Source organism: Capricornis sumatraensis, chromosome 4, assembly GCF_032405125.1.
Source record: "Capricornis sumatraensis isolate serow.1 chromosome 4, serow.2, whole genome shotgun sequence".
Classification (NCBI taxonomy): domain Eukaryota; kingdom Metazoa; phylum Chordata; class Mammalia; order Artiodactyla; family Bovidae; genus Capricornis; species Capricornis sumatraensis.
Window position 1 is genome coordinate 104,659,433 of NC_091072.1, and position 14,513 is coordinate 104,673,945.

At 38.6% G+C, this 14,513-nt stretch overlaps 1 protein-coding gene across 2 annotated transcripts in view; it reads left to right on the top strand.

Moving 5' to 3' along the window:
- CFAP54 (cilia and flagella associated protein 54) overlaps nt 1-14,513 on the top strand; it is a 324,342-nt gene that overhangs the window by 29,108 nt on the left and 280,721 nt on the right. For both annotated transcript variants that reach the window (XM_068971780.1, XM_068971781.1), the window contains exons 6-13: nt 87-230; nt 2,182-2,295; nt 2,414-2,515; nt 7,861-8,059; nt 10,660-10,841; nt 10,929-11,085; nt 12,153-12,238; nt 13,736-13,870. In XM_068971780.1, coding sequence (XP_068827881.1) covers nt 87-230; nt 2,182-2,295; nt 2,414-2,515; nt 7,861-8,059; nt 10,660-10,841; nt 10,929-11,085; nt 12,153-12,238; nt 13,736-13,870 — 1,119 coding nt within the window. The remainder of the gene's footprint in view (nt 1-86; nt 231-2,181; nt 2,296-2,413; nt 2,516-7,860; nt 8,060-10,659; nt 10,842-10,928; nt 11,086-12,152; nt 12,239-13,735; nt 13,871-14,513) is intronic.

Consider the following 14,513-nt stretch of genomic DNA (forward strand, 5'->3'; position numbering starts at 1 on the left):
CGATTCTTCATTTGATTATATTGAATAAAAATTGGCATTATTCGCTTAAAATGAAAAGACATTCAATCGTGCCCTTTCTGATTCAGGCCTTGGAATACCTCCTGTGGGCCAGTATATGTATGGAGTCCTCAGTGCCTCTCCTGTCCGTCAGGTACTTGACATGGAGAGCTACTCTTTACACAGCTGTCTGCCAGTGCTACTATGACTGCCAAGCTGGTGTCCATGGAGAGGTAGGCTACTTTTTGGGCTTCCCAGGTGGCACTAGTGGTAAAGAACCTGCCTGACAATGCAGAAGATATAAGAGTTGTGGCTTCAGTCCCTGGGTCGGGAAAATCCTCTGGAGGAGGACATGGCAACTCACTCCAGTATCCTAGCCTGGAGAATCCCATGGACAGAAGAGCCTGGTGGGCTACAGTCCATAGGGTTGCAAAGAGTCGAACACACTGAAGCGACTTAGCATGCATGCGTGCAGGCGACTTTTTAATTATGAGGATGCTAATCCTTAAAAATACAACATATTCAGCATATTCTTCATTAGATAAGTGGCAAGAAAACAAGCAAACCAACAAAAGCCAAAGAACTGCAATGAAGCAAAGATACAAGTCCCAGGCTTTATTTGCAGACATTTGCCTGGCTTCTCCATTCTGTGAATCTCTTACGTTTACTTTCTGCTTCCCCATTTATTCTCCGTTCACTTCCACCATCTTTGCTTCTTTTCTGAATAAGATCTCTAATATCTTCCCTTCCTCTTTATATTCTTGTATGCAAGCCACTTTCCTTCCCTGTTTAGTTTTTGTTTTCCATGCTGCCTACTATCTGTTTTGTTTTTCTCTATTTCCAGCCACCATTTATTTAGTATACTCTATTTCTTATTTTTCCTCCTTTCCTGTATATATTTTTGATTCAATATTTGAAATGTAGCTTAACTGGTTGGGGCTTCTATTGACCTATGCCACATCTCTGTGCAAATGAAGTCCGGTACCCTCACTATAGTATGTAGTACTCTGCTTGTCAATAGACCGGTGAGAATTAGAGACAGGCATTCCTTCCTTTGGACTTCCTCGTGGCTCAGACGGTAAAGCGTCTGCATACAATGCAGAAGACCCAGGTTCAATCCCTGGGTTGGGAAGGTCCTCTGGAGAAGGAAATGGCAATCCACTCCAGTACTCTTGCCTGGAAAATCCCATGGATGGAGGAGTGTGGTAGGCTACAGTCCATGGGGTCACAAAGAGTCTGTACCAGTGTGCATAACTTGGTGAGTGCAGTGGGGTCTGGATTTCAGCAGGAGAATAGCTTAATTCAGTTCTTGTGGGATACTTTTCTAGCCTAGGATACATTCTAGAAACTACTCACCATATATGCAGAGTTAGTCTTAGTGTACTAGTGGTGGCATATTTCTATAGCTATTAAATTTATCAGGGATAGACACATTTGCATAGTTTTAACCACTGGAATTTTTTTCTTATTGAAACATGTAACCCTTTATGCTACTGTTATTTTCTAGAAACATCTTCATGAAAAATCATAAATTATAAATAAAATGCTTGAAAGAACTGCTAAAATAAATTACAGGAATGAAACTCTTTTTGCTATTATCTCTATCATAGCAATAGAGAATTATAATAATGGTGATCTGATTAAATAAGCAAGCCCACCTTCTTCCTTTCCTCAGATATTAATAAATACTTTCTGTATGTTGGGTACTGGAAATATAAAAATAAGGCCCTTTAAGGACCTAACAATTCAGTTGACAATGTGTACAGTTGAACAGATAATACAGCTGGTTTTGGTGGAAAAGTTAGAATTTGAGAGGAGCATGGAGGAGGGGTGTATGTGTATGTACATGCATGCATGTTCAATACCGGAGATGTGATCATCTATAAGAAGCTACTCTGTAACCCAGAATTTGAATTTCCTTACTTTTTTGACTTTCCTTACTTTTCTGAATTCTAAAGTTAGTATAGCCAACATTTCATTGACTTTAGATTTACGGAAATTAGTGGTGCTTCTAGGAAATGATTGACAGGTCAGCTACTATGTTCTTAAAAAGTCAGCATCAGCCTAGAGTTTAATTCACAAATTAAATCAAATGTCTGGGAGAGTAAAACATACTCTCTTGATACATTTTTAATCACTGTGCTCTAACGTCTTATGAATTAAATTTATTTTAATTGCATGTAGGCATTTGCTCGACGTGCTTTAGCTAAAATTGATGAGTTACGGCAACTGGAATTAATGAGTTCCTCACAACCACAGGAAGAATCCAGAGAATATTATAGAGAGGCCACAATAAAGGTATAAAAATTTCATGAGATAAATCCACTGTACTCTACAGATGATGAAGTACTTAATATCAGTAGTTGAGAAGTGTATCCCATTGATACTTCATAAGTAATTCTTCTTTTTGAGGCAGATGGCAGTCATGATCTTCAAAAGAGGAGTATTTGAATCTAGAAGAAAAAACAAAAGTTTCTTTAGACCAAAGATAAGAGTTAACATAAAGGAAGCACAAACTGTAAGTCTCAGAATATCTTCTGTGTTTCAGACTATTTCTACAGTGTTTATATTATACCTCTGTGTCTTTTAACGCTTGGTCATTAGGCTTCCCTGGTGGCTCAGATGGTGTAGAATCTGCTTGCAATGCAGGAGACCCAAGTTTGATCCCTGAGTCAGGAAGATCCCTTGGAAAAGGAAATGGCTACCCACTCCAGTACTCTTTACTTGGAAAATCCCATGGACAGAGGAGCCTAGTGGGCTACAGTCAATGGGGTTGCAAACAGGCTTACAACTAACACTTTTACCACTCAATATTAAATCCTGCCCCCTGTCTGTAATTACCTAGAGGGGTGGGATGGGGGCTGGGTTGGAGGGAGGCTCAAGAGGGTGGGGATATATGTATAAAAGTTGATTCACCTGTTGTACAGCAGAAACCCACAAACATTGTAAAGAATATTCTTATCCTTCAGGTAAAAAAATCCTGCCCCCAATCCCTGCAAATAGAAGAATGTCTTCCTAATTTGGACACGGTCTTGTTTCATCCTTTCCTCAGAGCTTTTGGACCTTCGCATAATCCTAGTTTTGTAATGTTAAAGGGCAAGAAGCTGAAGAAAAGCCTGGGAAAGGTTCAAATTTACAGCCTTCTGAGTGAGACTGCAGAAGCCTTTTGACCACTTGGTGTCAGATTTGAAGGTGTTGAGGATGGAGAGGAAGTGGAGGCACCTTTTCTTATCAACTTCTGGTTTCATCTTTGGGAGCATTTAGGATGTAGGTTGGGCTTCCCTCATGGCTCAGTGGTAAAAGAATCCACCTGCCAATGCAGGAGACATGGGTTTGATCCCTGATTAGAGAAGATCCCACGGAGAAGGAAATGGCAACCCACTCCGGTATTCTTACCTGGGAAATCCCGTGGACCGAGAAGCCAGAGTCGGACACAACTTAGTGACTGAAGTAACAACAACAGGATGTAGTTGCACTAGAGTAGTAAACAACCCCCATGTCTCAGGGGCTTTAAAACAAAATTTATTTCTCACTGGAGTCAAATGTTATTATGGTTATCTGCTCATGACTGATGCTCAGGGCCAAATTGAGAGGTGGTCCTCATTTGGAAAACTGCTGGGTTGTTCTGCCAGAGGGGACCTAGGGGAGCTCTGGAGGACTTCACGTAGGTAGTGATACTCAGTATGGAAGTGACTACAGTCTTCTTTCTCACAAGCCAAAACCCCTCACACAGCCCCTATTGGCCACTTGTATGTTTGGCCAATTGCACTAAGGGAGGAGAGTGGGACATAGATATGCCTGTGGGATCTTCTGCCCTTTCTCCCTTCTGCCTTTTTCCCTCTCCCACTGTCTTCTCCTTGGCCATTCGGAGTCTCAGTGTTCCTTAAATGCCAGCTCTGTATATCTTTGCAGTGCCCTGTGGCTGTTCTGGATAGCTGTAAACTCTCTTCTATGAGCTTCTGTGCAGGGATTGACAATGAAAGTGGAGGGGAAGAATATGAACACTTTCTGACAGAAGAGATGTAGAATCTCAGAACCTGGAAGAGATTTTGGAAATCATTTGGGTCAATCCTTTTCTATTACAGATGGGAAAAATAAATACCAGAGTGTTTAAGCCAGCTGTTGGCAAGCCTTGAACCAGAACCCAGGTCTCTAGCCCAGGGTATTCTAAATAATCCAATGACTGCTGTTCTCTTTCCTCATTTCTTCTTATAAACATTCAAGAGGGCTTCTCTTTTCTTTTAAATGAATCCAAATACTAAATGAAAATATTATTTGGACACAGTAACTTTTCATTGCTACTTAGGGTCAGTGATATATTGACTGGTGAGCCCAGACATACAGTTCATACATCCTTTTAAATTGTACCCCTTCCTGACCCATGGTGTCTAACTGGTCGAGGGTGGTAACCTGCCAAATTGTAGATAATCCATTGGATGAGCTGTTGAGTAGCCTGCATCTGATATCATTAAGTAGTAACGCTATAGTGTTTGTTAGAGAGCAGGGGTCATATTTTGCAGAATGTTCTGCTTTATGCTTATGAAATCATTTTATTATGTTTCTACAAAAGAAAATGATTTCTATATGCATTAAATCTATTTTATAAAAAATTTCTGAGTTTGTAGGTCAATTGTTAACTTGCAGTAAATCATTTGGACTTAAAGGATTGTTTCGTAGGACTATTAATTCAGACTTCTGATGATTGACCATTTAGTGATTCATTCAATAAATATTTTAAAGTAACTTCTCTGTGAACAAAATATGTGGAGGTTACATTCTAGTGGAGAAATTACATAATAAATAAGTAAAGCCTGTGATAAGAATTAAGAAGGAAATAATGGTGGTGATTAAATGAGTTACATGTAATGCCCCTAGAATGTTCCTGGCAAATGGTAGCTCCTTAGTAGTATTAGCTGTTACTGTTATTTATTTTTCATTCATTCATTTAGTAACCATGTATCAAAGGCCTACTGTGGTCCAAGAGTGGTGGCACATATTAGTAGAAAAGATGAAGTCACTGTTCTGTCTTTTTTGAGTGACTTTGAAATAATAAGCAGGATTTGACTGGACAGGGAGAACAGGAAAAACATTCTAGGTAAAGGACAAGATCATGATAGTAGTTTGGAGGCAGAAGTAAGCAAAGACTTTTGGCACACAGTGAGACAGTGACATTGAGCTTGAACAGGGTGGGTGTATTATGTTGAGAAATTAACACAGTAAGTCTCATGGCATAGATCTCATGGGAGCCATGGTATTCAGGATTGGAATTTACTGCATGGGTTGTATCATTCAGCTTCTCATCCATCCTGACATTTTAAAAGATGTCTAGTATACCCTAGGCATAGCTCAGTTGGTAAAGAATCCGCCTGCAATGCAGGTGACCCTGGTTCAGTTCCTGGGTCGGGAAGATCCCCTGGAGAAGGGAAAGGCTACCCACTCCAGTATTCTGACCTGTAGAATTCCATGGACTGTATAATCCACAGGGTCGCAAACAGTCAGAAATGTCTGAGTGACTTTCACTTTCACTTTTCACCCTAAACAGTACATGTACCAGATTTGTCCAGTACTTTTTATTACTAGTATTTTAGTTGTTTTCCAATCCTTGGCTCTTATAAATATTGATGTAGTCAACATCTTCAAGTGTATTATTTTTTCCTTCTTTTGTTTCCTGTGGATAAAATTTAAGGCGTAGAATTTGAGTAAAGTTACAAACACTCTTATTTCTCTTGATGTATATTACCAGATTGAATTTCTGAAATGAGTTCTTCAAGGTGACAACCTGCATGTGGCAATTTCACCATTATCATTTTGATATTATTTCTTAATTTTTAAAATAATTAAGTTCTCATAAATGGCTTGTTTTAACTTTATTGTTTTGATCCAGCTTTCCCTTACATTTGTGTTTACTCTTTATATTTTCTTTTTAGGTGAATTATCTTTCACAGTCTTTGACCATTTATCTACTAGAGATTTTAATTTTTGAATTGTATTTGAATGGGCTCATTCTTTTTATAGACAGTAATATTTTGTTCGTCATGTTTGACAATTCAGTGTATTTTTATTATATTAGCTTTAAATCTTTTTATAGATCTTTTAAATATTTAAATTTTAAAATTATTTGCTTGTTATTCATCTATAGATCTGATAAATATTCTAGTTCACTTTTTGTAGTTTCTCTACAATAGTTTAAAAAACAAATTTCACTGTAATCTACCTGAGATTTACCATTTCATTTTGAATACTTCTAATTATTAGGAAGTTTATTATGTTGTTTAACTATAAATTTTTAAACCTCTGTTTTAACCTATAGCAAATATCTTAGAAGAAACCCTGACCTCTGTTTGTAAAGCAAGAGGCCTGAAGTTCAAGTTTTATTGAGTTTTTTCTTCTTAATTGGAGTAAAATCACTTTACAATGTTGCATCAATTTCTGCTGTACAACAAAGTGAATCAGCTATATGTATATATATATAGTCTCCCTCTTGGATCTCTCTCCCACCCCACCCTCATCCCACCCCTCTAGGTCATCACAGAGCACCGGGCTGAGCTCCCAGTATTATATAGCAGTTTCCCACTAGCTATTTCACACATGGTTCAGATCAGTCACTCAGTCATATCTGACTCTTTGCAAGCCCATGGACTATAGCATGCCAGGCTTCCCTGTCCATCACCAACTCCTGGAGCTTGCTCAAACTCATGTTCATCAAGTCAGTGATGCCATCCAACCATCTCATCCTCTGTCATCCCCTTCTCTTGCCTTCAATCTTTCCCAGCTTCAGGGTCTTTTCTAATGAGTCAGCTCTTCACATCAGGTGGCAAAGTATTGGAGTCTCACGGTAGTAGTGTATGTATGTCAATCCTAATCTCCCAATTCATTCCACCCACCCCTTCTAGAAAAATGGTATAGATGAGTCTATTTACTAAGGTTGATTTTTTTTTTTTTAAACTTATCAGTCAACCTAAGGGTTGAAAACATATAGATTCTATTAAGCAGGGAAGTTGGTGTTTGGAGAAAAATAGTCCAAAGCAGCTAATAAAGCTTTTGCTTTTTTGTCTTCCTCACTTTGCCTCAGGAAGATGAATGAAGCAAGGAAATCATGGGAAATGTGGATGCCCGCTAACTGGACATGGATTCTAGAAAAGCCAACTAAAGCTATCTTTCTTATTTCCTGGTAATCTAAGTACAGAGAACAGGTCATTAGTCAGAGAGAAGAATGAAGTGTGTAGGTAGGCCATCTGCCAGGAGTGAAATCCTTTCAGGCCGACACAAAGTAGAGTGACAGGAGATTCCCATGGGGCTGTGAGTGGCACCTGCTTCTTTGTATCCAGTTGGTCAACTCTTCTTTACAGTTAGCTGCCGTAAGACCTGTTACTTACGCTGTAAAATATTATTTCCAACCTGAGTTTGGGGACCTTCTTCATTAGAATTTCTACCCGGTTTCTAAAAATGCTCCACCCAGACTCACTGACTCTCTGGAGATTTGGTTGACAAATCTAAAAAGCTCTCCTGAGAGATTCTTAGGCAACTCGAGTTTGGTATCAGTTTCCTCAGGGCTGTAATTAAGTCACCTCAAAGCATGTGGAGACCAATGCTGTTGTTTATTAATAAAGGGCCTTTGTAGGCTGTCTTGGAAACACAAACATGTAAAGAAACAGCAAAGTCTTTGATGTAATGGTAGCACAACATAAACTTTAATAAAATCTGGAGTGACACCTCAAAAACGGAAATCCTAGAAGCGGCTGTCTCATCGACAGGCCAACCACTCTCTCTGTTAGCATTAATAAAGTGCACCTTACTCATCTTTGCCTTATGCCATCAGACATTGTAGAACTTTAAAAAAGCGGGCTGTATTTTTTTTTCCAGATGCCATGGCCACGTACGGTCACAGAAAAGCTGTTGGAAGAGTTGTTTGACAGCACTGCCTCCCGGTTTCTGGCTGTCTTGGAAGCTCTCTCTGATTCAAATCGGCGAATACTACAGACTGGACCTGTTTTTACAGATGAAGTAGAAGTTCGTGATGTTGTCTCAGAACTATTTATGGCAGGAAAAGAACTTTTAATAAGTAAATAAGTTATTAAAATAGTATTTTGTAAAAAATAGAAATACTATTTTGTGGTAGAACATAACAAAAATTTTAGCATGGTATTTGACATGTAAGAAACCAATACCAATTTATTGACCTTTTTTTCCTTAAAGATTTCTTTTTTTGATGTAGAACAGTTTTAAAGTCTTTATTGAATTTGTTACAATATTGCTTCTGTTTTATTTTGTATTTTTGGTTTGCTAAGAGCTTTTAATTCTGAATAGTTGTTGAATTTTATTAAAACCTTTTTCTGTTTTTTTTTTTTTGAGATTTATTGAGTTCATCAAATGGATGAACTTTTTTCTGAGTTACAGTGATTACTTATATAATCTTTAACCACTCCGTATTCACTGCATATTTTTGGAATAATCTTAATCTGGAGGTGAAAATTATTCTTTTGATATATTTCTTGGTTTTCTTCCTAGTGGCTAGTGTTTCTGTTAATGAGATTTCTTTTTTTACAAAGTCCTTTTTGGATTTTCCTCTCAAGGTCATGTTGGCCTCAAACAAAAGTTGAGCTTTCTGCCCTCTTTTTCTATTATCTGGAAGAGTTTTTGTCAGATTGGTGTTATTTCTTTCTGAAAGTTTGAATTTGCTGGTGAAGGCATTTGGACCTGGAATTTTCTCTATGGAAATGTTTTTAGCTATGGATTCCATTTCTTCTATAGATATAAAATTATTTAGAATTTCATTTTCTTTAAAAAAATCTTGTTTGGTAAATACTACTTTGATTTTGTCTATATTTTCAAATTTTCATAGAATAGTTTATGACATCATCATCACCTTCTGTGTGTGCTAAGTCGCTCCAGACCTGTCTGACTCTTTGCACCCCAAGCACTGTAATCCGCCAGGTTCCTCTGTCTGTGGGTTCTCCAGGCAAGAATACTGGAGTGGGTTGCCTTGCTGTCCTCTGATCTTCCTTACCCAGGGATCGAACCCACGTCTCCTCTGTCTCCTGCATTGGCAGGTGGATTCTTTACCACTAGCACCACCTGGGAAGCCCTGTCATCTTCTAAGTGAGCTTAAAGATGTGCATGTGTGTGCATGTGTGTGCCTGTCTGAGGGCAAGGAGCCTCTGTACTGCAGTTCAGTCTCATCTTTTCTTCACGAGGAAGATAAAAGATCTCAGAGGAGAATTCCTTTGACTTGCCTCACCCACACCTGAAAATTTACCTTCATCTGTACCTTTCCTTTCCACTGTCTCTCACTGAAATGGAAGGGATGTTCTTCCTCCTCCCCTTGAGGTCTTTGGACCATATCTCTGCAAATTGCCCCTTCATCCCTATCCAACTTCCTCCCCGAATTTCTTCCTCTTGTTAGAGACAGATTTGTTGAAGGAATTGCCTATGTTCACTGTCCCATATTCTTCCCCTCCTGCTTATACTTGGCAGTCTGCTGTCATGGACAGAGAATGTTGTGGACAACTTCCTTATTGTTCAGTTGAAAGTCAGTGCTTTTCCTCCCTTTGCTTTCTGTAGTCGTTGTTGTTGACACCTTCTTTCTCTTTAAATACTCTCCTTTGCAGCCTTTTTTCCCCACCTGCCCTTCTCTTACTTGTTGGGGGTCTTTGCTCTTCTATTTTTGGCAGCCTTCCATTGCTCACAGCTGATCCACTTACGGTGCCTATGTGATGACTCTGAAGCTATGTCCCTATTTTAGGTCTCTTTTCTGAGCTCCTAGTCTGTATATCTCACTGTGTATTTTGCTAGTTAACTCTTGCTAATTCTCTATTTTTGAGATTCCACATTCCTTCCTCTGGGTGGTCTTTCCTGACCAAACCTCCTACCCCACACCTAGGTTTGAGGCCCTTCTTATTTGTCCCCAGAGCATCCTGTGTTTGCCTACTAGGTTTTTAAAAAATTTATTAAAAAATATTTTTATTGATTTTATATTTTATTTTTATATTGAAAGAAGGTGAAAGCCACTCAGTTGTGTCTGACTCTTTGTGACCCCATGGGCTATAGAGTCCATGGAATTCTCCAGGCCAGAATACTGGAGTGGGTAGCCTTTCCCTTCTCCAGGGGATCTTCCCAACCCAGGGATTGAACCCAGGTCTCCTGCATTGCAGGTGGATTCTTTACCATCTGAGCCAAAAGGGAAGTCTAAGAATACTGGAGTGGGTAGCCTACCCCTTCTCCAGGGTATCTTCCTGATCCAGGAATTGAATTTTTAAATTATGTTTTATTTATTCAGTGTGTTTTTGGCTGCTGTGCAGTGTGTGGGATCTTAGTTCTCAGACCAGGGATCAAACCTGAGCCCCCTGAAGTAGAGGCACAAAGATTTTTTTTTTTTCTTTTAAAAAACTTTATTATGACAATTTCCAAACACAACCAAAAGTGGAATGTACAATAAACCCTGTGTATCTATCACTGGAGGCACAGAATCTTAACCACTGGACCACCAGAGAAGTCCTCGCCCATTGCGATTTCATGTTTTCCCCGCCAGAGTGTGAGCTCTGTGAAGGCGGGAGTTGTGTTTTCTTTTTTCCCTCATTGTTTCCCGTTTGCCTGGCAATGTCTGATGTTTAATGTTTAGTAAACGTTTCTTTGCATGAATGACCCCTCTCATTTCTTTTCTAGTGTCAAATATTGGTGCAGATGGGATACTTGATTTTCCCAAAGCACATCTTCTAGAACTTATTATAAAAAGGAAGAATCTTATTTCTGTGAATGCTGCCGTGAAATTTATAAAATTAGCTTTTACGTATGAGGAATGGAGTTTATTTGAATCTGCAGCTGGGCAGCTCATTGATTTTCTCCAGGTAATACATGCAAAACAATTGCTTTGTTTTTATGGTATTAACATGATGTTGAAGTGCTAATTAACTTATGAGATATACTTTTCTTAGAGGCAGGATGACCCAGAGTCAAAGAAAGCAGAAAAGGATTTAATTCTTCTTGTTGCGATAGAACCTTTGATCAATGTAAAGAGAAACAAAGGTTTGATTTTTCCTTTTGACAACTACAAAGAAGGTCAAGTCTATGTAAAAAAAATTGCTGCTCACGGTGAGTGTTTATTTGCCTCTTTGAAAACTTAAGGTGACTTTATATGCTCTCTATAGGTGAAATGAGAGAAAGAATATTCAAGGTAGAGGGAGCAGAAGTGTAAAGGCCCTGAAGTGGGAGTGTGCTTGGTTGTTGAAGGAATAGCAAGGAGGCACATGTGGCTGCAGTGTTCTGGTGGTGGTGCTGGTCTTTGAGAATGTGGTAGGAACTGAGGTCAGAGAAATAGCTGGGTGCCTGATCTTGCAGGTTCCTAGGCCTTGTACAGATGCTGGATTTTATTTATTTACTTAAAATTTTTGTTGTTGTTGTTCACACTATGGGGCATGCGGAATCTTAGTTTACTGATCAAACTCACACTGCCTGCACTGGAGGCACAGAGCTTTAACCACTGGACCACCAGGGAAGTCCCTGGATTTTTCTGTTGCAACATGATTTTGGGTAGAAAAATGAGGCTCTATTTTAGCTGCTGCCTTGTTAATGAGAGGTCAGCAGGGCACTGAATCAGAGGTATCAGTTGACTTTGGCAAGGAAAAGTTTGCTGGTCTCCTGTTTCTTTCCAGTATGCAGAGTTTTCCATTCTAAAACTCAGTATTAGGAGTTACTATGTATATAAATGAACATCTGCAGCCTCTGTCTTTTAGAGAATTATTTAATCTCATGTTTTATGTTTTATCACATGCTTAAGGCATTGTATGGCTGCTCAATTGTGGTAAATAATTTGTACCAAGTAATGATGCTTTTATTTTCTTCTAGTGGTTTCTGAATAAATATCTTTGTTATTTTTATTTCAACAGTCACAGATGTTTTAATATTACAAACCTTCTCAATTCCATTATGGACATAGTTGGTATACAGATTATAGATAATGAAAATGATGATAGTCCATTTTAATTGAATTAAAGTCTACTTAGATTAGTTTTCAAATGGAAGCATTGAAAGTCTTATTGACATATTTGTCCAGATATCATTTTTGCTATTTTTGGATAATTTCTATGTTTCTATGCATTTTCTACTTGAAATTTTGTAACTTTTTTTTTTGCTTCATTTCCTGTACTTTATCAATTGAGATACTTGTGCGAAGTCTTGTGGATACTCAGAAGACATTTTCCATTTGGCGACAACCTTGTATTCCTGTGTCTGTGACTCTCCGCAGGTGAAAAAGTTATTTTGGACAATTTGTAATAGTGTCAAAAGAGGCTCTTCTCCGTTTAAAGCCATATTTAAAAATCACAGTAATTTCACCTTGCTGAAATTCTATACTGTTCAGTAATTAGAATAAGACAAGAGTACTGGAGTGGGGTGCCATCGCCTTCTCCATGATGTCTTAGTTCAGTTCAATTCCAAAAGCATTTATTGAACTCTGTTATGCTCCCAAGCACTGTACTAAGGTACCATGTATACAAAATAAGTCTTAGAGCTGCCCCAAAGGAGCTCAAGGTTGGATATATTTTAATCATAAACTTAGTCTCTTTCTAGTTCAGCTATAATGAGCAACTTTATTTTCCTTTTGAAAAGAGCCAAAGTAACTGAACCAAGAGGAGATATACTCATGTTGGGTCATCTGTTGATATCCAGTGTGACGTTCTGTTTAGTTCCATCATGTCTCTCTTCTTCTCCTTATCTTTTCCCAGCTCCACTCTCCTCCCCTTACTAGTTTCTCCACTCCCTGCCCATTCTTTGTTATTTTAAACCAGAGATTTTAAAAAGAAAGAAGTATACACTCCAAATCTGGATTGAAGTGATTGGCTTACATAACTTAAAAATATTTGGAACTTTTCTTTCCAAGAGAAGTCAAGTGACTTAGAGCAGTAAAGACGACTCTAGATAGAGCTAGACTGCTTAGGTTTGAATCCAGCCTCTGCTATTTTATTTAATCTTAGGGAAAACCACAAAATTTGCTTGTGCTTCAATCTGCCTCATCTATAAAGTAAGGATGGTTGTAGCAGTATTCACTTCATAGGTTGTTGTGAGGATTCAATGAGTTGGTCTATATTTTAGTCCATTTGAGTTTCCATAATAAAGATACCATACACTGGTTGGCTTAAACAACATTTATTTATTATGGTTTTGGAGGCTGAGAAATTACATCAAGGCATCATCTACCTCCTGGTTCAGAAATGGCTTTCTTCTTGCTGTGCCCTCACTTGACAGAAAGGAGTGTCTCATTCTCTTTCTGGGGCTTCTTTTATAAAGACACTATTCTAATTCATGAGGGCTCCATCCTTTTTTTTTTTTTTTTTGAGGGCTCCATCCTTATACTTCCCAATGTGTGTGTGTTAGTTGCTTGGTTGTGTCTGACTCTTTGAGACCCTATGGACTATAGCCCACCAGGCTCTTCTGTCCATGGAATTCTTCAGACAAGAATACTGGAGTAGGTCACCTTTTCCTTCTCCAGGAGATCTTCCCAACCCAGGGATTGAACCTGGGTCTCTTGTATTGCAGGAAGATTCTTTACCATCTGAGCCACCTGAGCACCTCCTAATACTATCACTTCGGGAGTTAGGAATTCAACATAGGAATTTTGAGTGGCGATTCAGTTCACTGCAGTATGAAGCTCTGAGAATGTTGTCTGGCACACATTAAATGTCATATGTCCATATCTATATATCTTATTGTTCTTATTGATTTACTTTACCACTTTTGCTTTCAGAATGCTCAGCCAGATAAGGAAATCGTTGTGGACATGATAATGTTCCTGTGGCAGAAATGCAAATTAGGAATGCAGCGGGTCACTGTGTCCAAGAATGACTACGCGAAGTTTACCCAGAAGATCAGTACTAATAAAGTATTCCTTTTTGTTTCCCTTCATACACTTTTTGTTATTGCTAATTTCATTTGTGATGCACATTTCAAATCTAAATTTTCCCTACTTACCCACCTGCATAATTACTGTTCTTTAAATGTGGTAATGAGGGAACCTTTCCTTTAAGTGTATTCCCTGTACTTCTGCTCCAGCTTAGTTTTGGGAAACAGGGAGGTGTTTCAGTTTTTTCAGGGAGGAATAAATATGGTATGTTTAAAGTTTATATGAACTTGAATAAATTCATTAAGAAAGTGAATGATAGAAAACAAATAGATAAGGCATTTTAGCTCCCTGGTAGTGTCAGACAATAAAGTGGGAAGACCCGGGTTTGATCCCTGGGTTGGGAAGATCTGCTGGAGAAGGAAATGGCAACCCACTCCAGTATTCATGCCTGGAAAATCCCATGGACTGAGGAGCCTGGTAGGCTACAGTCCATGGGGTTGCAAAGAGTCGGACATGACTGAACGACTTCACATTTCACTTTCTGTAATAATACTCTATTTAGACTAAAGAGCTCTCTTATGGAAAGGAAAAAGTGGAGCAGGTCAATATTATAACCTAGAAACTTAGAAGAGAGTATTTTAACGATAACTCAGTCTTCTGTGATTCTGAAGCCTCCTAAGAT